The 24440-nt window shown below is 37.2% G+C and overlaps 1 protein-coding gene across 9 annotated transcripts in view; it reads left to right on the top strand.

The window, feature by feature from the left end:
* Positions 1 to 24440, top strand: part of LOC102945492 (transcription initiation factor TFIID subunit 4) — a 196298-nt gene that overhangs the window by 21917 nt on the left and 149941 nt on the right. For 5 of the 9 annotated variants that reach the window (XR_005222310.2, XR_006285122.1, XM_037878199.2 and 2 more), the window contains exons 3-9: positions 3509 to 3646; positions 4190 to 4411; positions 5346 to 5468; positions 7403 to 7492; positions 9361 to 9615; positions 18275 to 18380; positions 23011 to 23125. Coding sequence is in view for 7 of the 9 variants with exons in the window: in XM_037878199.2 (XP_037734127.1) it covers positions 3509 to 3646; positions 4190 to 4411; positions 5346 to 5468; positions 7403 to 7492; positions 9361 to 9615; positions 18275 to 18380; positions 23011 to 23125 (1049 nt within the window). In the remaining 2 variants the exon portion in view is untranslated. The remainder of the gene's footprint in view (positions 1 to 3508; positions 3647 to 4189; positions 4412 to 5345; positions 5469 to 7402; positions 7493 to 9360; positions 9616 to 18274; positions 18381 to 23010; positions 23126 to 24440) is intronic. The other 4 variants (XM_037878203.2, XM_043526025.1, XM_037878200.2 and 1 more) reach the window with 3 other exon arrangements.

The following is a 24440-nucleotide window of genomic DNA, read 5'->3' as shown; positions in this document are numbered from 1 at the left end:
GAGCTGTCCATGACTTTTACTAAAAATACCCATGACTAAATCGTAGCCTTAATCATAATGCATATGCAGAAGGGGGCTGGAGTAAGGTTGCTCGGGCAACTTTAATTCTTGCATTTCATAACTTTTGGGTGTTTGACTTAGCATCCTTAATAATGTTCTTTTACCAGCAATTCTGTCATGTAACATTATATTGACACCCACGTGGTTCATCACAGAGCTGGAACCTTTAGATCCACCACACAGACTTTTGTCACTTGAGCCAATGGAGTAACTGCTAGTAGAAGTAGGTTGTTACCCTCCAGGTGAAGTGGCGCCAATGGGCAATGAGACACTTTATTAGTGGATTTCACAGATGTTTGCTGACAGCAGCGGAATGGTGAGACTACAGATTTTGAGTTCTATTCCTTGGTGTGGAAGGGGAGTATACTTTAGTGGGCACAAACTCTTCTGCCCATTTCCCTCATGCTTGACCCTTCTGCCCTGTCTCCTCCAACCAGTCCCAGTCCTGTCTCTTCCCCACCGCTGGCTCCCATTCTCCTCACCTACCCAGTTGTAGTCTCACCCCTCTGAACACCTGTGTGCTCTTGCTCCTACTCTCCTTGCCCAGCCATTCCCAGTCCTTCCATTGCTCTTCCCTGGCTCCTTGTGCTCAGTCTCCTTGCCCAGCCAGATCCTGTTCCTTCCTCTGCACTTGTGCGCTTTCTCTCTCTCTCTCTCTCGCGCTCTCTCTGCCTCCAGTCATATCCCTTCTGGCTCCCATACCCTGCTTCTCCGCCAGTTCCTCATCCAATCTCTACTGAGCATGTGTGAAATATGATTTGTCAAAGGCTTATGACTTGGTCAAATTCGGATGGATTTTCATGGTCATGGCAATAGGGCACATCCCTGACACAAAGTTCACCTCTTGCCAAATTTCAAGTCCTCATTCCAAAGCCTGGGGCACTAGAGCATTCCAAAGAAAAGGTCTCTAGAATTTTTTTTAACGTAAGTGAAAAATGTATTTTTCTCTAATCACATTCTTGGTATTGGCTGAAATTTTCCGGAAGAGTTCAGGCTGAGGCAGACTACTGTCTTGGAAAATTTCAGCCCAAACAGTTAATTTGGCAAAGTTATAAGCAATTGAAACCAGGGTCTGATTATGGGAAGTTCTGGGCAGCCTTAGTAATAAGCAGTGCTATCAGCCTCACCTATCATGAATTTATGGTCTCTCTCTCTCTCTCTCTCTCCCCATCTGAGTGGATATATCTATTATATCTATTATAAAGCTCTGTAGTCACAGTGGGCACTAGTTGGCATCCTTCTTGGCTGTATCAGCAGAGAGCCTAAGAATTAATGGTCACAGATACTGAATTTTCCTCTCCCCACTAAAGAGAGTTCCTAGGTAAAGGTTGATACACACTGCCAAGGGAGTGTGAAAAGCTTGCATGGATGATGCATATGTTGTATTTGTTCTGCAAATAGTCAACTTTTATTGTTCAGGGATACCAGTCTTGCATCTTTTGTAAGTGTTACGTTACTTAAAAAAGTCAGATTTTGCTTTAGAAGATAAAAGGAGGAATATATTAAAATGTGCATTTATTTGTTGCTGCTGCTGCCGCCTTGTGGAAGGTTCAGACTATAATACATATTTGGCCACATTGTCAACAAGGATCTCGACACATGTACAGTTTTGTCTGTGTGTTTGAATTTGCCTATGTGAATCAGGTAATTAGCTGTCTAATTACTTTATTTGCATTCACAAATTGCCCTTTGATGCAAATTTTACTTTTTGTGGTTTGCATACTTGGAGCCCATTTTGAAAACTGGGCTTTCTGTATTTCTTACAAATTATTTTATTCTGTCAATGTTTGTATGCTGCATGATAAATTTTTATATGTAGCCTAAAATGTACATAGAATTAAATCACATTTTGACTGTTGGTACATTTTTATTGTTAAGACTAGGTTGTAAATTTATTTGGTAGTAATGTCTTAGATTTATCTCCTCAAATGAAAATAGGCCACTAAAAATAATGGGCATTTCGGCTGCCTAGGACAATTTTATTGCTCGTCATTGTTAAAGCATTCTGCTGAGGGAAAAATTGTGAGTAAGTCAGAATCATTTTCCTTCATAAGCTTTTAACAATCACTTTTCTTTTATTATGATAAAGAATAAGGATAATCTAATTTTTCAGAGTTCCATTTGAGCAGCGCACTAGATGTATCATTGGTTCTGGAAATATTTGGACTTAATTTTTTTTACAGGTTAAAGGATGAAGGAAAGGGTTATCTTTGATGTGGATAGGAACAATGATGATGATCTAGACGAGGAGGATGACATTGAAGATAACTTTACCTATGTTGATCTATCATTTGGTGATCTCAAAATGCAGTACTAAGTGGCATATTCTTTATGTACGAAAACATTTGATGGTATTTTCTGCTTTCCTCTTTTGCATATTTTTAGAAAGATTTCATATACTTCTGAGAGGCAGATGCCCAAGAAAATTCTGTGGGCTTCCTTCTTTGAGTTGCCTTTACCTTTCAATCCATTATTTCCTCTAAATCCCTCTCTCCAGTTCACCATACTTGTCCTTATTTATGCATGGACATATGGGAGATTCTGAAGTCCCCATTATTGTAACTCTGTGAATCAAGAAATGCTTTGTTAATAATGCATCCAGCACCTCTCTCTAAAGCAGTGACTCCCAAATTTTATTCATTCATGTACCACCACCTTATAAAATGTTGTGAAGTGAATTGATGGAACCCCAAGATCATATATTACAATTTGGAAGCCACTACCTAGAGTTGAATGTTATTTTTGCCCGGTTTCCCCTGGACTACTATATGGGAGTTCAAGTTAAGATAGAACACACATTTCTCACCAGGAATCTTATAGCAGGTTCCTTACATAATTGTGTAAATGTTTTTTTCATATTAATTTTACTTCACTTATCCTTTTTTCTCTTTTTAAATGTTCTATCTGTGTTAAGTTTTCAAGGAAAATACTGGACAGAGCCAGTGCATGACTACAAGATCAGTATGTACTAGTTAAAAATATCTAAAATTTTTAATTTAGTGATGACATCATGTGTATGCCATATTATAACGGCTGTAATGCATCCACGTGACACAAAATGTTAGTGAATTTTTCCCCCCACTTCACATTGTCCTTTTTTCCTATGCTCTGCTGTGTTATGCTAACATATTAAGATGCTTTAAGCAATAAGAAACACTTGTTCAAAATAAAATGGTGCATGTTGCTGCTCACATTCTCACAAGTATAGGGAAGAAGATACACCTTTTTATCTGTATATGAATAAAATAATTATCTTACTGGAGGTATAGTAATTTGATCATTTACATATTGGTATGGAGTAAAAATAAATTATGCTTTTTTGGTAACTTTCTGTAGAGGTTAATTATTAGATACTCATTTCATCACTGTGTAAAAGAACCTTTGTACTTTTTGCATCTTCAGTAATTTAACATGAGTGCATTTAATACTTTTTCTGTTATTATACTAGCAACCAACTTCTGTAGCCGCAACTCCTGTCCACCTTGGACTTCCACTGCAAGCCAAAGTTGTACAGTCGACTGCTACATCAGTTAGTGCTACATCTACTGCAACCTTACCTGGAGTCTCCACGCTGTCACACACTACAGTAAGTATTAAAAGTGCTACCAGCACAACACGAACAAAAATGAATGCTGATGCAACCAGTCATATAGGTAAGGCTTTCTAAATGAGTTTTGGTGATAAATATGAATATACTACTTGTATTACAAACAGAAGAAAATGAGTTTTACCCATAAGTTTATTTTCCACATATAGTTAGGGCGAAACTCACTGCCGTTGGAGTTACACACACTAATGCTAGTGGTAAATTTGCCCCTCAAGCTCTCTAATGTGAAAGAGCCAGATTATACCACCCAGATTCCTGTTTAGTAATACATTTCTCTTTGAACAGTTCCATTGAAATTAAAGGGACCACTCAAAAAGTAAAGTAACATGAGTAAGGTGTGATACAGTTGGGCCCTCAAATTGTAACCTTAAGGAAGAATATTTTCTTGTTGTAATAAGCTGCTAAACTCAGCAGTAGAAGGGAAGTGTAAGTTTGCAATTTGGGGGTTTTAAAGCTTTATTATCGAATAAAATATATTAAAAAAGATAATTATCTGCTTTTTGATTATAACAATGTTATCAGGTATCAGTAGCTACCACAAGTGCTCAGAGCTTAATTAAAACAGCAGTAGCAACTGGAACCCCAGCAACTCAACAACCTACGGTAATTTTTGGAGGACAAACCCCAGCACAACCCCAAGGTCAGCCTCGATTGCCACTTCCACCTCATATGACAGCACAGGTACCAGCACAGCCCCAGGTCATACCTAGCTCTCCTGTACCAGGGACTACAGTTGTATCACAGGTTTGTATGTAAGTTCTGGAATGTTTGACTGCTTAGAAGAATAATAGGGGTTTTGTTTCTTGGTTACATGTGCGCTTTTCAGTTTTATTTAATACCAGGAAGAGTTTTCACACCAACCCAATTCCCATAATATCCTGTTAGTGTCATCCTTATACATTCTGTAAAGAACACATATTAGCTAAATGTAATGCCTGCTTTGAGGGACTAGCAGTGATCTTGACAGTTAACTTGGCCAACTTTGTCCAAGTGTTGTGCAGTGTAAGGAGTATTTCTGTAATTGGAACAAATAGACCTCTAATTGTACTGCTGGACTCCATTATTATAATGACTGTGTGCATACACAGGTTGTTTTATAATATCAGTGGCCTTGTCCTGAGTAGATGGCAAACTGACTGTTTTAAAGGTCATGGTGGGTTAGGATTAGAGCATATGTTATAGTAAACTGATAAAATAAATTGGGATTTAGACATGATAATATTTGAAATTTATTTATTATTTGATTTGATTGGTACAGTTGATGTTATACTGAAGTAGTAATTTAAAAAGTTAAAGAATAGGAAAGAGAAACTGTGAATTCAGTATCGGCCATCTCAGTAATTGCTTGGATTTTTGACATATTTCATGATGGTTTTTATCATGTAAGGTTACAGTTCCATGAACCATGAAGGATATAATGAATGATAGCATATTGGACATGAAAAATAAATATTTCTATGATTAGTTTCGTTAGTAACTGTATGGTATAACTATTAGTGATTAAATGGAAGTGAAGAGAGCACCAAACTACAGCGGCAATAGCCAAATAACTGAAGACACTTTCAAATTGCTTTTATTTGGATAAGAAATGTTCTAGTTTTCCCATTATTTACATGTATTAGTCTATGCAGTGAACAATATCAAAAGACTATGTATATCTGATTTTTTTTTTAAACAGGAAATGCAAGAGAATGTGAAGAAATGCAAAAACTTTTTAGCTACCCTGATAAAACTTGCTTCCCATAATTCACCTTCTCCAGAAACATCCCGTAATGTGAAAGCTCTGGTTCAGGATTTGCTGGTAAATACTAAGCTGTGTTAATTGTATATTGTGCATGCTGTTTATAGATGCTGAAAATTGTTACTGTATTTGATACTCATCTATTTTTAGCTTCTGCTTGCAATAAAGTAATGTTGAAAGGTAAAAGTGTTGCATAAAAATACAGTCATACAGATGTTTCAGCACTGAATGCAACCTCACAATTTCATTGTTAATCAAGCTGTATTTTCTTTTGTTTGTAGTAGGTTAAAATGCTGATTAATGTCACAATATTTAATAAACATTATTAACAATACACTTGTTTTGATGGATAATATTTTGATGAAGTTTATTTAGAAATATAATAAATTAAATATGTTTTGTGAGAGCTTTCTGTGGCTCTGATCCTGTAAGCTGTGGTCTCTTATGTCACAATTAAAGTCCCATTCAAGTAATTTGACTCTGTATGGATGTAGGGATCTGCCTTTCTGGAGCAGCTTGCAGGATCAGGGACCAACTGAAACATTTTTCTAAGTCGTCACTAAGGCCAAGATTCTGTAAACAGATCCATGGAAGTCTTTTTGCAAGAGTGGGCCCTGAATGCCTGTGGATTTCAAAAATTCCAAACTTAAATGAAATGACTTATGTGACCAAAATAGTGTTTTCGGTAGATGGAATCTACGTGATTGGTCCTGCAGAAAAACTGACTTATGGTAGCCTCCAGTACTACAGTGTACACTACAGAACAGAAATACACTGCAAACAGACTTTATCAAAGGCTTTGACAAATCGTCAAGCTTGCATTGTTTGTGTATGCCAAGGAATATGCACCTAAAAGAAGATGATGGTCTTGAATTGATCATCAAGGAACACTTGCACATTTTAAATATTTTGATTTGGAAAATCTAAGACTCTTTCCCACGTAAAAATGATCCAACAAAAATATTAGTGGTTCCAATAAAAATTAGCTTGAACTTTTGAAAGCTAATGGTTTTAAAGCATTTAAGTTTAAAACATTGAAAAATAAATATAGCAGGTATATTTTGTTTCTTCGCTATTATACTAAATTGACCACAGAGAGGCTCAAGAGTGGGATAGCTGAATCATTAAACAGCCTATAAGTATTTAACTAATAATAGTTTCAGAAACACTAAAAATGTACTTAGCTTCAATAGATCCTTCATCTTCACTAATAAACATACATACATACATACATATAATTCTTCTATTTTAAATCAGACTTTCAAAATTCTACTTGTTCACTCATCTGAGTGTTGTTATTTTTTAACCATCAAGTAAAGTGTCTTTTTTTTATCCTGATAGATTTTGTGCCAGGGCTAGTAAATGTTATGATAGTTTTTCAAGGTTGTTTTTAAACACCAGTTTTTGGATTAGTATTTTAAAGAAATCACTGTCTGAAAGTAATCAACAGAATGGCAATATTGAGTAAACACTTGCATGTTTGTGGGATCCAGTTGTTTCTTTAAGTGTGCATCCCTGAGGGAGTTGCATACATAAAGATCACAGATTCCTCAGTTCTGAGAAGCACAGTATATATAATATAAATTACAGGTTTCAGAGTAGCAGCCGTGTTAGTCTGTATTCGCAAAAAGAAAAGGAGTACTTGTGGCACCTTAGAGACTAACAAATTTATTTGAACATAAGCTTTCGTGAGCTACAGCTCGATGAAGTGAGCTGTAGCTCACGAAAGCTTACGCTCAAATAAATTTGTTAGTCTCTAAGGTGCCACAAGTACTCATTTTCTTTTTGATAATATAAATTAGTTCTTGATAGTAAGATTTTATAGCTGTGGATGAGTTTGAGGGACTTTGAACTTTAAAAGTCCCTCTTCATTTGTAGCTTATCTATCTAGCTATATAAATATTTCCACAATGTTAGCCTGTCCTAGTATATGTTCTCATTCTTTGAGAAAACAGGAAAATCCCAAATAGTTATTTTTTTCTTTCCCCCCTCAGGATGCAAAGATTGATCCAGAAGAATTTACAGGCTGCCTTCAGTCTGAGCTGAAATCATCTCCTCAGCCTTATCTAGTACCTTTCCTGAAGGTGAATATAAATATTGTTTAGATCTTAATTTTATCTACTGAATAGGCATAATTACTTCAGGTTTAATTTTTTTTTAGACTGTACAAACTAGCACACAATACGTAATCAGTTTTATCTGTCTAGAACATTTTTGTTAAGATTACATAGAAAAAGAAGACAAACTCTAATTTAGAAACATAAATATTCTGTGGGTTACTTGAAAATTATATTCCTATATTTAAATGGAAAATGTGAAGAAATGGGTTGTCTTTGGCAGCTTTATTATATCATATTTAATATAGGTAGTTAAAGACAATCCTCATGACTTTAGGTATCTTATTGTTGTAATGGGTTTTCTATGATAAATAAACATGGTATTGTCTATAATAAAGTACACCGGTCAGATGTGGTATGGTAGGTTACTTCACCAGTATGTTTGTAGTACCCATGTTGAGTTACTTTTTTTGAGTGCTTTTGTCTAGTCTACATAAAAGCAATCAAGTACATTCAGTGTACATGGCAGTGTGTAAGGGAGATTACTAAACTATTCTCTGGAACATGCTGTTGCTTTTTGTTGAAATAATTGATTAGTAAATTCTGTCAGGGTGGTCCTCCTGGGGCAGGGCTCACCTATAATGAGGAACATCTGGAGAAATATTATAAAATGTGGTATCAAATGAGATTGTTTCTTGTACCCCAAAATTAGCGCATGCAGTTAAATTTTGCTTGCCTTACTTATTCAAAACTATCATTGACTTCCAGCTGCTTACTTATGTGAGCAGAGTAAGCAGAATTTGGCTCTGGTGCTCAACATAAGCTTCTGGATGTAAAACATGTATGTTTTGTTGTTCACCCACATCCTAGTTATCATAGTTTTCTGTTTTTCTCCCAACTTGCAATCTGTTGGTTTAGGGCAGAATTTTCCTCTCATTTTTTAATTCTTCCTTCCCTGCTCCTTTTCCTTTCCTTTCCTTTCTCCTCTCTTCTCTTCTAGGATATAATTAACTCCTTATTTTTACACTGTTCCCTGCTTTCCTTCTTCAGCCATCTCTGGCAAAAAGTTTTAACTTCTTCCCTTTCTTTGAAGTCATTTCTTGGCAACAACAATTATGTTTTTAAATAAAAAACAGAAGTTAAAAGTGACTACAGCCCGGGGTAAGCACTGCGAAAGCCTGCAGCTGTCTGGAGGAGCACTTCAAAAGAAGATAATTTAAAAAGTTTATTCATAAAATACAGTGTACTCTTTTAGAACTTTTTTTTTGGATGAACCAGTCTGAACATGAAGCACACAATAACACACTTTTCTAATGAAGTCACTACAGTACATCAGTAATAATACAGTATACATCTATTGCCCTAAGACACATACAATTAAATCTTCTTGCTTTAGGTACTCTGTGGGGAGAGGTATCTTACTGCAGTCCTTGGAGGAGTGCAGCTTACTTCTGCCAGCACATAGTAGGAATGGTGCTCATTTCTGCCCTTCCGCTTTTCCCCATCCACTTTTTGCTCCTCGCAGGATCTAAATCCATGCTTCAGGTAGTTCTAATGGGCTGCTGGTTTTGGGGCCTTAATCCCCTGTGTGGTCGGATTAGGATAGATCATAATATAGCCCACTGTGTTAACCAAATTCAAAATTAATAACTTGTGATGAGATCCATGCTGAATTTTCCCTCTTCATATAAAATATGAAGAAAGTTAAAATGTACAAGTTTATTTCTCCTGAAGTGCTAGACAGGTCATACAACTGGTTTTAAAGATTTATGCTTTCCAGTGTGTGTGTATACATTTCAAAAACACTCTTTTTTTGATGGTTTAGTAAGTTTGATTTTTTCCCCATTTTTCTTCTTTTTATTTTTTGTATTTTTTTTTTTTTTTTTTTTTTTTAGAAAAGTCTGCCGGCATTGAGACAATCTTTATTGAATAGCCAACATTCGGTTTTGCAAGGACAGCCATCTCAGCAGCCGCTTCAACAAACCAAGCTGTCACAAGTTATACCTCAACCTGCCTCTGGAAGTATTTCCTCTAGTGTCACAACTCAGACAGTAGGAATAAAGCAACCAAACAGCATTTGCACATTTGTATCAAATACAGTTCAGCCTCCTCATGTTAAACTAGTACAATCAAATCAGAGTTCTCAACTGGTAGGTACTAAAACTTAAAGGAAAACTTCTAAATAGGTTGAATAGTAGTTTTAAAGTTACTCTTTATTTCCGTTATTACATTCTAATTTGGAAATACTTCTGTTTTTCGTTATCTTGTCTTTCTGAGATGGTATGTTAGGTATTGATCCTACAAAGATTTACTCACATACTCACCTTTATGTACTGTGAGTATTCCTATTAATTTTAATGGAAGTACTGACACTTTATAATGCTAAGGATGTGCATAAGTCTTTGCAGGATCAAGGCTTTCATTTCTGGGACATAGAGATTTTTATATAGTTACAGTGGATACTTACCTAATTACAGGAGTATAAGAGAGCTAGCTTTTTAAGACAAAGGAAGAATTAAGATTTTAAAGATGATCATATAATCAGTGTTAAATTATTCTGCTTTGATTAGATTTTAATTTGATTTAAACCAAAAAAGGAGGGTCCCTTTTTAAACTCTTCTGTACATTTTTAATTAGAAAACTATGAAGAAAAGAATTTTACTGTACCAATCAGCTTGGTCTAGCCACAATACCAAAATGTTGTTCCCCACTCTTGCTGACACTGAATAATATCCTACTACGTGCACACAGCCCCACTGATTTCAATGGGACTGCTCATCTAGTAAAGTTCTACTCACTGTGGATAGTAAGGGTGATACCATTGGGCCCATAGTATGTAGCATATATGGCCTTGTGTATGTATTTTTTCAGTTTCTACAAAAGCCTAAGTCCAATGATATGGCAGTCCATTCTTGTCTGTCTTAATCACTTTTGTGAAATGGTGAAAAGTATTTCTTTGTTTGCAGTTCATATGTGTAAGTGAGTATAGTACACAACTTTGGTTTAAAAATTAAGACGAGCGCATTTGAATGTATTATTTTAAGCTGATGGAATTCTGCTTTATCGGGTTTCTAAAATGCAAGTATAACAGCTTTGCCAGAACTTGTTAGTCACATGACTGTTCCTTGAACTAGTAGGCTCAGGAAAGGAAATAAATAGTTTGGGGAAAATGTTTAACTTTAAATAGTTAATTTAATTAAAAAGTAACAATGCACAATTTTTAAATGCCCGTTTGAGCTCCATGTCATTTGGACAGTACATATGTTTCTTAAAACAGTTTAATCATTAACTTTTAAAATCAAAAATTATTATTTTATAGTAGGAGTAGCAAAGTCGTAGGAGAACAGTTGTAGTGAACTGTATGAACTTTCTGAGATGCTAAGATACTTGACCTTATGAGACATGTGGATGTGATCTTGAATCTGGACTTAGCTGCTGTTGCTCCTCTCTTTTAACCATGTGAATTCCCTCCTCTCTGATAAGGAAAACCTTTTTCGGAATATTGTATTATTTCGAACAAAATGGTACAGAGTAGCAATAAGAATGCCTGCTCAGTCATCCGTTAACTTATTCTGTACATACATTTGATTGGAAATGAAGTTGTATTATAGCTGGCAACTTAAAAAGTGGCATGTTTTAATCACTGGTTAGGTGGGCCATGCAATATGACAGTTCTGTATTGTGAATTGGTAAAATGACTGTTCTTAGGTATGTGTTTTAATCTCATTTGGAGAAATTAAACGACTGCTGTAGCCTCATGAAGTAGCAATAGCTGCAGAGGCAGAAGGTTGCATCTTGACTTGCCAGAAAAAGTGTGTTTTAAGGACTACTACAGGATGGAAATACATTTAGAAAACATAGACAAAAGTTTCATTATATAAAGAAGAGCTTTATATAAATCTATACTTCTGTGTCTGTTGTTTATTAGTAGTAAGGCTGGTTGAACTGAACCTCAGGTTAACCAAAGCCCTGTTATATCGCCTAGATTGTGCTATATTGGGTAAGTCAGCATCTGACAACAATCATTGTACTAGGTTATCTGAGTTACCACAACAACCACTATTCCAAATACAGGCAGACACTGAGGTATGTGTTCCCCAAACCCAGAGCACAACAAGGACCCTTGTCCAGATTGCCCAAGACAGTCCGACAGAGGAAGATTACAGCTGGCCTGCCTAAAGCTGACCAGTGCTTAGGGAGAAAGCTTGCTGGGCTTCAGATTCTCTAGACTTGGAGCTCACCGAAGATAATTTCAGGTGGCTTTGCAGACTGTCCAGCTTTAAAGGGGCAGAACTACTTGGAGTATAGCCTCTCTAGGGCCAGCCTGTCTACAGAGTCATTCAGTGCCTTCGACTCTTGATTTTTCTGATTTTTACAAAGGAGTCAGAGTTTGAGGTGTCTCTGAAACCTTTGGACAATCCTGGTTGTAATATATAGCTATTCTATAATAGAGGTGTTTCAGGGCTCCCCAGCCTCACTCAGTCTCACATCCTGCATTGAGGCAGTAGACTTTTCTAAAGTCCTGCATTAGCTAAACTCTGATTCTGTGGAAGTCTCTGGTCAAACTCCCATTAGCTTCAGTGGCAACAAGATAATGCCAGTGCTGAGCAATCTTGAAAGTCCCACGGAGAAGCTGTTTCAGTTTGCTGTTTTAAAGTATTTTGTGAATTTTCCCTCAAATTGAAGTTGCATCAAAGTAATAAGAAAACAGTTTTCTTGTTTTCTCATTTAAGAAAGAGATATGGAACAAAAATTTTATGACAGCATCAAGATGTTGCCGCAAAGCTGAAGTGAGATTGGTAGCACCATTTTAGATGTATGAGGGGATGCTTTAATATAAATTTTCATCTGAGGGACCATGTACAGTTGTGGTGCATGAATGTAGAAATCAGTAGGAGACAAAGAAAACTTCAGTTTCAAAATAGTATGATGCCGCTGATGGATCAAAGAGGAGGTAATGATACCTCCTTTGTAAAGCACCCTGATATCTGCGGGTGAAAGACCGAGGTGGTGGTATTAATTCTTGATAGCTAAGGAAAGCTGGATGGAATGTCTGATTAGGTTTTCCTTTCAATACTGAAAAAATATTGATGAGTGACTAATGTGATGAGCCAAAAACCTATTTGTACACCTACATACTTGATCTAAGCCACAGTGTTCAAGGTTTGAGTAAACTGTGAATACTTTGGGGGCTGGAACTGTGTATTCGTGTATGTGGACAGTACTTAGCACATTATGGGTACTACAGGTAAAGAATAGTGATAGAACTGTGAAACCAAACAAGGGAAGTTTTCCATATTTGTTGAACGTATTGAAGCTGTATGTAATATATCTAGTGGTGATAATCCAGCTGTGTGTTGCACTGTATGTATTGTATTTTTCAGGTTAGATTGAGATATCAGTGCGATCAAGACCAGGCTTTTTTGCTATTGGACAACTTGGCTGTAGAATTAATTTTTCCTTTCAGTTTTGATTCATGTGGGTGTAGGCATATGATTCATATTCACTTGCTATGATAGGTATGGACTTGCTGATAGAATAGCTGATAAAAGAGGAAACACTGCAATATGAACAAAGGGCTTCAAGAAGTATAGTCAGTTCTAGGGTTGGACAGCAAACCTGAAGGTCTCTAATGGCAGTAGGAATGTTAGCTTTCAGACTGCCTTTGGTAAAAAATCTTAGTTTAAACACAAAGAAATATAAATGTGTAACCAACACACCTCCTGGGTGTGGCGCTCTGTCCCATCTAGTGGCACCGAGACCACTTAGAGAGATATTAATGAGCCTGTTCTACAACGTTAGCTAACAGCCAGTTGGCTTTTAGCTCATGCAGTAGAGGCTCATGCACTAAGCTCCAGAGGTCCCAGGTTCGATCCCAAGTGCTGACGACTGGGGTCTGTTGGTGTTACAAATATAATGCTTGTGTTCTGAGTTCTTGGTTAGAAAATATGTGTTTATGAAAGCAGTGCATGTTGTCCAAAAGAGATAACTAGGATTTACTGGCAGAGGTGGATTAGGGATTTGTGAGGCCCTGGACCAGAGCAAGTGGGAAGGCCCCTCCCCATCATTTCCACCTGCAGTCCCCCCTCACACAGACCCCTGTGCTCCTGCTGGGGAAATGGGGTTGGGGTGCAGGGGCTTCCCCCACCTGCCCGGTGCTCCTGGCAGGGAGCAGAGTTTGGGTGCGGGGGCTTCCCCTGCCCACCTGGTGCTCCTGCTGGGGAGCAGGGTTGGTACGCAGGGGCTTCCCCTGCTCCCTGGCAGGAATGCCAGGCGGGTTGGGGGACGGGCATGCCCATTTTTCCTGTCCCACCCCAATTGGCCGGGGCCTCTGGACATGGGCCCCGTTGGCCCAGTGGCTAATCCGCCACTGCTTACCGGAACAATATTTACTCTGAGATATTTCTTAACCACTATGCGAGCCTGGGGAATGCTGCTAAATCAGTGGAATAATACGAAATTAGAAGTAAAATAAAATGGCAGACCATGGATACCTGATAATATGGGGATTTTGCTTTCCCCCAACCCACACTACTCTACTGAAATCTTTGGTTTTGGGTCTTTGCTGTTGTGCTGGTGGATTCTGAATGCATTTTGGAGATTCAGTGGACACCACTCTCCTCTACTTTCTCTTTGGAAGACAGCTGGGATTGATCATTAGGTATCTACTGGTTTAAAGGAAGATTAGAGGAAGTTGACTGAAAGCGGTAAAAAAGTGGCTTGTATTAATGAACCTATGCATATAGGTCCTGTCACTGAACTAAAATGAGCGTATAATAAATTTGAAATGCAAATAATCAGTGAACAGTAGATATTCAAAAGGCATTAGTGCAGAAAGAAACCTAGACATGACAATGGACTGGAAATTTGATACATATTTGCAATGTAAGCCAGTGGCAAAAAGGCAAATGTGAGTTTGGTGCTATAATATTATGGACCATTGGGGTGGCCTTTATCCACCAATGGTGGCACTTCCCTAAAAATACAACATGCAGTTCTGGGTACCTTAATATAAAAAAAAATCAAATTAAATAGAATTCAGAAAATAACAAAAATGGTGATTAAGGGACAGATTTAAGAGGAAAGATTAAGAGAATTAAATAAATATAGCTTGGTCAAACAATGACTAAAGGGGAACATGAAAAACGTTTACAAATATTTTAAGGGTTTAAACATTAAAGTAGGGTGATGAATTATTTAGTGTGATCCAAAGGAGTATAAATAGGGATAAAATTAAGTGAAGTAGTATTTCGGCTGAATTTAAGGGAAAATATCCTTACCATAAGATCTGTTATTAGGTTGTGCAGTAGTCTCCCAAAGGAAGTGATGAAAGGCCCATTGCTTGAAACGTTTAAAAATAGATTAGAGAATATATTATAGAGAACAATCTTATAGTAAGTGGGAGAGGAGTTAGATGGCCTAATAGTTTGGGGTTTTTTTTCGTTTCTGACTTCACTGATTCTTTGAAAGAGTATATCCAGCAACACAATATTGGTCACGGTGGAGAAAAAGAACTTTTTACTAGAAGATGCTGTCTGTTTGATTTTTTTTTTTATTTTATTTTTTTTATTAATGTGAGGGGAGAAAACACAATTGCATATGCAATTTTACAAGCATCATTTCTGAGGCAAGTTGTAAAAATTTGGCCCCGGATAGCAACATTAATGTTATATATGAAATCTAAACCCACAAAAGCAAGATAGAAGTGAGTTAATGCTGCCAGATTACATGATAGCTAAGGTTTGATATGACATTTATCTTCAGGAGTGAGTAGACTGATAAATCACAAGTGGCATAGCCACAAGTGAGTTAGCAAGCGTTTACTCATGAGTGAAGATAAATGTCATATCAGACCATAGCCATTCTGTACTGTGTGCATATACAAGTTAAGTGGCTTATTTATTTCTTCCACAATATTTTGTCACTTAATTGTGAGAAAAAAATAAAAAATACCAAACAGAGAATATTATATTCAGAATTGTATCATTTCCAGTGTGTTTATTTCCTATGCTGTTGCCTTTATTGCTATGTTTTGCATGTAATTGTGTGAAAACGTGGTTTGTTAGTTCAGCATGCTCAAGCTGCTGGCTGAGGTGCTTCTGTGTAAGGCTTGTTTTAATGCACAAAGGACTGGATTGTAACTTTACAACCCAGGCCAGCTAAGCAGCCAGCATATAGCTGTGTTGCCACAGGAGGTTGTACTATGCTCACTCCCTGCCCTTGCCTGCCAGCTCTCTGCCCATCTGCTTGGGAGGGGGAGTAGCAGCCTGCTATTAGATGCTCTTTGCCATGTGTAGGCTATGCAGATAGCATGGACAGGGAGTAATGGGGTTCCCTTTCTTTTAAATTATTTTATTTTATTATTTAAATTTGGTGATACTTTTTATTTTCACTTTATTTTTTCTGCTTTCCACCCCAGTATATTTATCCTCTTTTTATACTCACTTTTTATACCCTACCTCACCTGAAAGTTTTCTTAGAGAACTGTCTGTTCTCTGGACCCTCTTCTCCACTCCTATTGTTCCTGTTGCCCATACCTTTTCTCTCTCTGTTTTGCCACTATCAATAACTGCCTTGTCTTTGGTATTAAACCTTTGCAACTCTTTAAAATCTATCATTTTACATCATTTCAGGGGAGAGTAGAATGTCTCCGGAAATGAAAACAGGTATTGACGTCATAGAGAGGAGAAGTTTACTCTTATCACCAGAGTAAAACTTAGTTTGAAAGAATATTGTAAGCATGGTGACTGGAGAGAGGTGTGGTTGAGAAAATTAGCTTTTCTGCCTTTCAGATCAGAGTCCTCTATGACATTGTGGACTATTGTCTTCCTGCCTATTAAAGCACACTTGTTCTACATCTAGTGGTAATTCTTCCTCTGCATCAAGATGCATTCAAATCCAGTTCTCCGTTCTCTTAATATTTTCAGTTACCAAGCTCCTCTTTTTCTTCTAGATCGTGTTTTTCTACCTTGAAGTTTGGCTGATGCTTTGATGATAATTGTCTTTAATGACTCTTCCCTATTCACTCATTGCCTGTCTTGGTTCATCCAGATGCTTTAAAGGGAGGAGTGTTTCTCTTGGGCAAAAGGAGCGTTCCCAGATACATCCAGCTGTTCTGTCTCCCAGCCTCCTTTTCCCTTCCGTGTCCATAAATATAGCTGTCTCCTTTTTCATTGAATTTTCTTGTTCCCTCCCATTTTTCCTGTTTTTGCAAGTTGGTTTCCCCACCTCTGTAATATTGCTTGTGTACACAGTTATGATGACTCCTCATCCATGCATGTCTTTGTCTCCTCTCAGATTGACTATGGCCTCCCACTTCTCCAAATTCCAGCATGTACAGAATGGTGCTGCCTGTCTTCTCTCACGTACAAAGACGCATGACCAAACATCATGCTCATCCTTTTACTCCTCCACTGTCTCCTCATTAATTTCAGGCACAATTCAGAATCCCCCCCCCCTTGTTTTGAAAACTCCATAGTCTTACTTTAGCCTACTCCACCAACCATGTTTCAATCAGTTCCTCTTCACACTCCCTCGGCTTAACTAGTCCCAATCTCCTTCCCTCTTCCCATGATTTCACTGCTTATGATGCAGGAACCTTTTGTTCAATTTCTGGTGATGGAAAACTTTCCTTTATCTTCCTACCTCCATTCCTTCTCAATCTATTTTCAAAACTAATTTGAAAACATAATTTCTCATTTTCACTGTATTTTATAACCCTGCAAAATTCTTTTTTAAGTCCGGGGTTTGGCCTGTATAGTAGTAAGGTGTTCTTGGGTACAGTTTGTAAGAATAATGCTGATGAGCCAAACAAAGATGCATTGTTTCCTGTTTGCTCAGTGTAACATATTAAATTAGGTTGCAGTCCGAACTGTAGTACAGTCTTCCTGCAGGAAATGTTTAATAATTTTGTATGAGAGAGAGAGGAACTGCGTCAACTTTAAAGGATGGTAATGATACGGCCATGACTGTGAAGGTTGTATGAGTTGTCATGTCTTCAGGACCCTGAATTGTCTGTATAGCTTTATCTTCAACCAGTCATGGCTGTGTCATTACCATCCTTTAAAGTGGATGCAGTTCCTCTCTCTCTCTCTCTCATACAAAATTATTAAACATTTCCTGCAATTTTTTAGTTTGTTTATGGATTTCTTCTCCCTCTGAGAAAGCCACGTGTACTCGACAGTCTGCTGTTCTACATCTGTGCTATCCTGTTCCTGATATCATGAACATGTATTTTGATGATATTGAGACGTGACCCTTGTAGATTTTGTTGTTCTGTTTTTATTTATAAGGGATCAAGTTGAAAGGTTCTTATCCCGTTCTGACTTAATTGAGAATTTCAGTAAGGGCAATAGGCTTTGGCCCAAGATTAACTGAAGCAATAAAATTCTCTGATTTTAAAAATAAAAGGTACAAGTTAAAAGCTGACATAGTGACTATAAAAAGTCCCTGTTTCCCATTTTTGTGTGTGTGACTGCAGGTCTTGCATAATCACTTGAGATTTAATACAATGAAATACAATATTTTTGGATCAAGAAAATGACTTTTTTTGCCAAACAGTCTTTGTGGTTATTCTTTTTCAAAAGCATACTGCTGACATGTTTGTGTATGTATATGACAAAAGTCATATTTATGTCATGTATGTGGTTGTGTGTACACACACACACACATACATGACATAAATATGACTTTTGTCACCAGCTGGCTGTGCTTTAGAGACCCACATGCTTATATTAGTAAAAATATATATATGTTGTGTGTATTTGTGTATAGAGTATAATATAAGTATACTTTTTTTTTCAATGATAGCAGATTATCCAGTCAACATCTGCTCAAACTGTGAAACGAAACCCTGCTTGCCAGACTACCCAGATTAGGATGCCAGTGGTAATAACTCAGACCGTTAGACCACAAGGTATGGGTTTAAATGTTCTAATGAGCTTATGTTACATTTGTATGAATTTCATTGTAATTTTATTACAAAGTAGTAGCATGGGAAAAAGTTAGCATTGACATTGGCAGGCTTGACATTACCTTTTACTTTTTTCCTGGCTGAAAATGCATGTTTTCACTATATCATTTTGACATATTTTTCAGTCTGATATAGCTAACTGTTTTGTAACTACTAATTTAGGGCCACATCCTAAATTGCTCAGGTTTCACTCAGCAGTTTCTTGTGTGACGGTTGGAATGAAGTGAGGGATTTGGTTTTTACTGTTTTATTGTATGACTGTTTCCCCTGGTGTGGGAAGGAGTTTCTTCACTGTTCTGATGCAGCCCTGAGAATGCTTTGGTTTAATCTCCCTGCTTTATCTCTCACCCTTGAGGCCACACATTGTAGCCACTGTCTTTCCAGCTGCAGAGGACCAGGTAGGACCCCTTTGAGAAACTTTTCAGCTATATGCCTTTCATTTGCCACCAAAGTCACTTTTTGTGGTGCCAGAGACTGAGTGCTGCATGCAACATACCTAGCCACCAAAAGTCTGGGGTGCAAGAGACGAGGTATTGAACCTGGGTGTTCCATATAGCTGTGCAAAGATAGATTAATGGACTGGCTTATTCTCTCCTCCTTATCTCCCTAGAGGTTCTTGTTGTGTTTCCCAGCACCCCTTTATTACTTGCCATCTTTAACCTTGTTTCTCTTTACAGTTATCAAATATCTTTTTGGATGCAGGCAGTTAGATAACTGCGTATTTGTAATGGTATACAGAGCGTGTCATCTTAAGGTCTTCAGTCTGAATCCAGTCTAGATTGGGAATGTCTACAATCATTATTGTCTGTCTGATGAGTAGTTTGGTCCCTTCTGTTGCCCATGGGCAAGTATATACATTCTAAACCCGCCATTACGATTAGCACCAGTTGACACTCTAACTGGCCATTCACTTCAGAGAGGCCAAGGGTTGCCTTGGGACTACTTTTTCCAGTCAGGGTTGAAGTGAGTTTACTTCTTAAAGGAAGTATTGGATTGACAACACTGACACTATTATCACAAAAATTATTTAATATGTCATGAGAGTGCAAGCTTTCACACTCGAATCCTGATTGGTATACCTTAATGTGAGAAGGTTAATTTGATTTCCATGCCCATTCAGTTCTTGGCCTCTGTGCTGAGAATGCCAACAGTGGTGCTAATGGTGATGGAAGTTTGCATGATGTGGACATCTCTCTGTTAAACTGTGGCTAAAAAACACATTTATTTCATGTAGCCCATTGATTGGTCATCAGGTGGTAATAGGTGATAGTCACAATCTTGACTAAAGAATAATTCTTAGCATTTATATAAAGCTTTATACATTCAAAGCATTTAGAAACATTAATTCTTAAAACTCCCCTAAGTGAGATGAGTATTGTTATCTCTGTTTACAGGCTTGTCTGCATGTAAGTTATACTGCTTTAACTATCTCAGTATGGTTAAAACAGTACAACCCCCTAATGCAGTGGTTCTCAAAGCCAGTCCGCCGCTTGTTCAGGGAAAACCCCTGGCGGGCCGGACCGGTTTGTTTACCTGCCGCGTCCGCAGGTTCGGCCGATTGCGGCTCCCATGGGCCGCGGTTCGCCGCTCCAGGCCAATGGGGGCTGTGGGAAGGGCGGCCAGCACGTCCCTTGGCCTGCGCCGCTTCCCACAGCCTCCATTGGCCTGGAGCGGCGAACCGTGGCCAGTGGGAGCCGCAATTGGTCGAACCTGCAGACGCGGCAGGTAAACAAACCGGTCCGGCCCGCCAGGGGCTTTCCCTGAACAAGCAGCGGACCGGCTTTGAGAACCACTGCCCTAATGTGAACACAGTTATACTGGTATAAGGGTGTCTTCACAATATAACACATTCCCCTCCCCATACAGGAATAGGTATACCAGGACAAAGCACCTTTATCCTGGTATAATGGGGTTTGTGCTGCTTTAACTTTACTGGTATAGTTAAAGCAGTACAGTGTAGGCAGTGTAGGCAGACTGTCGGGCATCTTTATAGTTGTATAACTGCATCCACAGTACCGGTATAACTGTTTAAGTAAAAATTCACACCCCTTACTGAAGTAATTGCACCAGTACAAAAATGGTGTATACCAGGCCATGCAGCTGGGGAAACTGAGCCGGTGCGGTGTAAAGTTGCTTTGCAAAGGCTACAGAGTGAATCATTGGCAGGACCAGGATTAGAACTAGGCACCTATGAACTCCTAATCTCGGGCTCATTCCTCCAGACCCTGCTGCCTACACTTAAACCTGTGACCTAATGGTGAAAGACTCTGTGTCATTATCAGTCTCTTGAGGTATCCAATCCAACAGCTGATTTTAATTTACAAAAGTGATTGCAAATTGTGGTGGGCTGCCTAAATAAACAAAGAGATCATTATCAAGGTTTCTGTCTTTGCTTTGGGCCTTGCAACAACAAGTATGCAACCTAGGAAATTGTAGCTTATATATATACAATAGCTGTTTAAAATAGAAAAAAGGTATACATCATCCCAGATTTAAAACCTCATATTTAATTACATTCTGTCAGATCCATTTGAGAAAATTCATATTCATAGGGTGAAGGCAAGTGGAATTTAATTCTCTATATACAGTTTAAATATGGCTGTTTATATATGTTTCGATTGCTTTCAGGAAACTAAAGGATTGACTACTGCATTGCTGTACTTTCTGTAATATTCGTGGATCAAAGTTTAGCATCCATAGAAAAATCAAGCTATTGAAGCTAATTAATTCTGGATGAACATTACTACTATTTCATTACTTTATTTTAACAGTATACACTACATCTGTTACACCTTGCCAGAGCCATTGCAGCTTTTTTATTATTAATGCCCCTTTGAGTCTCCTGAACAGAAATAGCACATGCTGAACTATGTTAATTTTTCTTCTATTTCGTTCATTATCCCATGCTTTCCAGTTCACTCAATAAAAAGTCTTCTAATTAGTTTATCTGAAATAGATACATGAGTTGACCAGCTAAAGGATTGATGCTATTTGTGTCACCTCATGGATCTTCAATATGTCACAATACAAGTTCATTTCCTGGGTCTAGAAACTGATGGCCTAAATCTTACTGTGGATTTTCCAAGATTGAGGCTTCATACAGAGGTTTCTGTAATACACGGTAGACTGAGGGATTGAACAAAGACTGTCAAATAAATTTTGTTTTGAGAGCTCAGACTGGAGTTGAACAAAGATCTTAGAATAAAAAAAAAATGCTGTCCTCAGTCAAGGCAAACCCTTTTGTTACAGAAAAGCATATGTTAAATAATTTATTAGTTCAGCTAATCATGTTTTAGTTTTTAGGGCTTATGAAACAAAAAATAATATAAATCACAAAGGTTCATGAAAGCATGCCCACTTGCAGATAATAAATGAGTCATAAGACTACTGCAGGAAGGTCTTTCAAATGATTTCGAAGGTGTCTCAAGGTCTTCTCTACATGTGCATGTAACTCATTAATAGTAACTGAGATTTGTAAGCATAAAAAGGGAAGAACTTATCAATTCAGAAGACCTTAATTTTTAATATCTTATACATGCCTAAAAAGGGCTTTGCACTGAAGAGAAATAAAGAGAATCAGACCACCTATAGCCTGAGTAGATGTGACTAATAAAGTACATAAGCAATAAACTGAAGTATCACTTAAAAATGTAAAAATTCCACTTGATCAAAACTTTTTAATGCAAGCCCTGGTATAAAGTTTCCTTGCATTGATCATCCAGAGCTCTATTGCTTTATGGTAATTTTTATTGCTAATTAGTAACAGAAATTTGTTGTTTGTTTTGGTTGGAATTTTCTAAAGTGCTGATGGGAATTAGATGACCAATTCCTGTTGACTTTCAATGGGAATTGAGTGCACCTAGGCCCATTTGAAAATCTTTACTTTGATTTATATAACTGTGTATTTGAAAGTAGTTTTACAAAGTATAGATATAGAAGTGAACTGCTTACAAAATATTTTTTTAAATGAGAAAATAAGTGTAGGGCTTTAAATAGGATTTTGTTTCAAATTTTACATATTTTTATGTACTGTGTAAAACTAACTCAAACTGTTTTTTTAACTCTGAAAATGTGTGGTTGTCCATTGTAACAAAGTGAACTATTATATAGGAAAATAAGAAAATATATTTTACTTTTCAAAGACAAAATACTACAGTATTATTGAATATCTTTAAACATGATTTTTACCAAAACTCTTAGATGGTAAAACTTGCTTATCCTTTAAAATAAGTGATTTCAGTTCCTGTTTGCTTATTCTGTGCAGATTATGTAGAAGAGCAGTTTACTGGTAGTTGCAGACATATTTATTGCCATTAATTATATTTTAGTCGGCTGTGAACAATGGTTTGCAGTGTTAGAATCTTCAATTTTTTCATAAGTAAATGTTGAAAAAAAGTTAGCATTCATCTTTATTTTTTAAATTGTTCTCTCTTCTTCAGCAATGGAACCTTTAAAAATAACAACTTGCTTTTGTTTGCAATTTAGAGACAGTTAAATCTGGTTCCTGGACAGAAGGTTCTTTGATGTAAATTGTCTAAGACAGCTCATAATAACATTGCTTGGTGTTTTTCAGGCACAGTAGGGAAGACACCAACAATACAAGCCAGCCCAAGTCCTGGGGGCTTTGGTGTTCAGGTCTCTGCAAATCAGAAAATGAAGCTGAATGACCCTGGAGGTGGATCTTTCAGGTAAAAACACAAACACAAACACACACACACGTTAGAATGGGCTTAACACCAGAGGGCAGTATTTTACAATAATTCCTGGATTTCCCATGCACTTTGATTGGATGGCAATCTGTTTTATTTAGTTCAACTTTTTTTAAAAAAAGGAAAGATGCCAGATTTTTTCCCCCCAAATGCAGATTTTTAAAATATTTAATAAACCGCACAAATCACTTTTGTGAATATGAATTATTTTTTTTAGTAAAGGAAGCTACCTATGTAGAAGAGGTTTTCGTAAGTGTGCAATACAGCTATTTTTATTAATCAGATTTTAACACTCATATGAGATGTACCTTGTTGAGATGATCCTAATTGTGACAGCAGGGCATATACTGTATGTAGATAGGCTTGTGCAGGTCAGCTGCAGGTATGAAGCCTAGGGAAAACTCTGTTCTTTAGAACTGAAGAGAGAAACTTCATTGCCTTATTTGCTGTTGATGTGATTTGTTTGTGTGGCACAACTTGGGGCATTCTCTGAGCGCCTGTAGTGGTCAGGAGCTGCAGAAGTTCAGCCCAGTAGTATGGGTTTATTGAGCTGCTTTGCCTGTTGTTTTGAGTACCCTTCAAACTTTTATAAATATTATTGTACATTATATGTTTTGAACATTTTTAATACTTTTAGTGGACGGCTAATGTTATATTTACTGCTATTTCCCTCCCACCTTCATTTTAATTTTGTTTTATTGATGTAAATGCACTGTAATTTCTTTTAAAATATTTCCCTTTTTTTCCTATTTATTTGCTAAAATGGGAAAGTATTCTTAGACTGTCACATTCTTCCTTTAGGATACTTACTTTGATCTGACCTCATCAAACCAGTAATTAATTGACAAGCTTAGGCTTTTACAGGTAGAGTTAAAGAGAATTTGTAGGACGTTGTGAAATATCTCTGCTCTGAGGCATGTCAGCATTGCAACTAATAGTGGTAGTACTTAGTATTAATCTAGAAGCAAAATCATTCAATTTTTTATTTTCCAATGCACTTGCCTCCCACTGAGTATTTAAATGATTTAAAATGTATGTTGGGTTCAATTGTACTGTCTTAATAAATATTTTTTGTATTAGTAAGCAACATAGGCATTTATTCTTCGTTAGCACGGCTTTCAATTTTATATACACCATAAGGGACAGCTTTTTTTTTTTTTTTTTTTTTTAACTGGATGTTGTAAATTGTGCCAGGATTGATTCTTTCATTCACTTAGTTTATACGTAGAATATATTAGGTTAGTTGGAATTGTTAATTTTCCCTAGGGGAGAAGCAAATGCTGAAGGCACTGAT

Source organism: Chelonia mydas, chromosome 12, assembly GCF_015237465.2.
Source record: "Chelonia mydas isolate rCheMyd1 chromosome 12, rCheMyd1.pri.v2, whole genome shotgun sequence".
Classification (NCBI taxonomy): Eukaryota; Metazoa; Chordata; order Testudines; family Cheloniidae; genus Chelonia; species Chelonia mydas.
The sequence above is the reverse complement of the archived record's forward strand: the minus strand, read 5'-3'. Positions and strand labels throughout refer to the sequence as shown.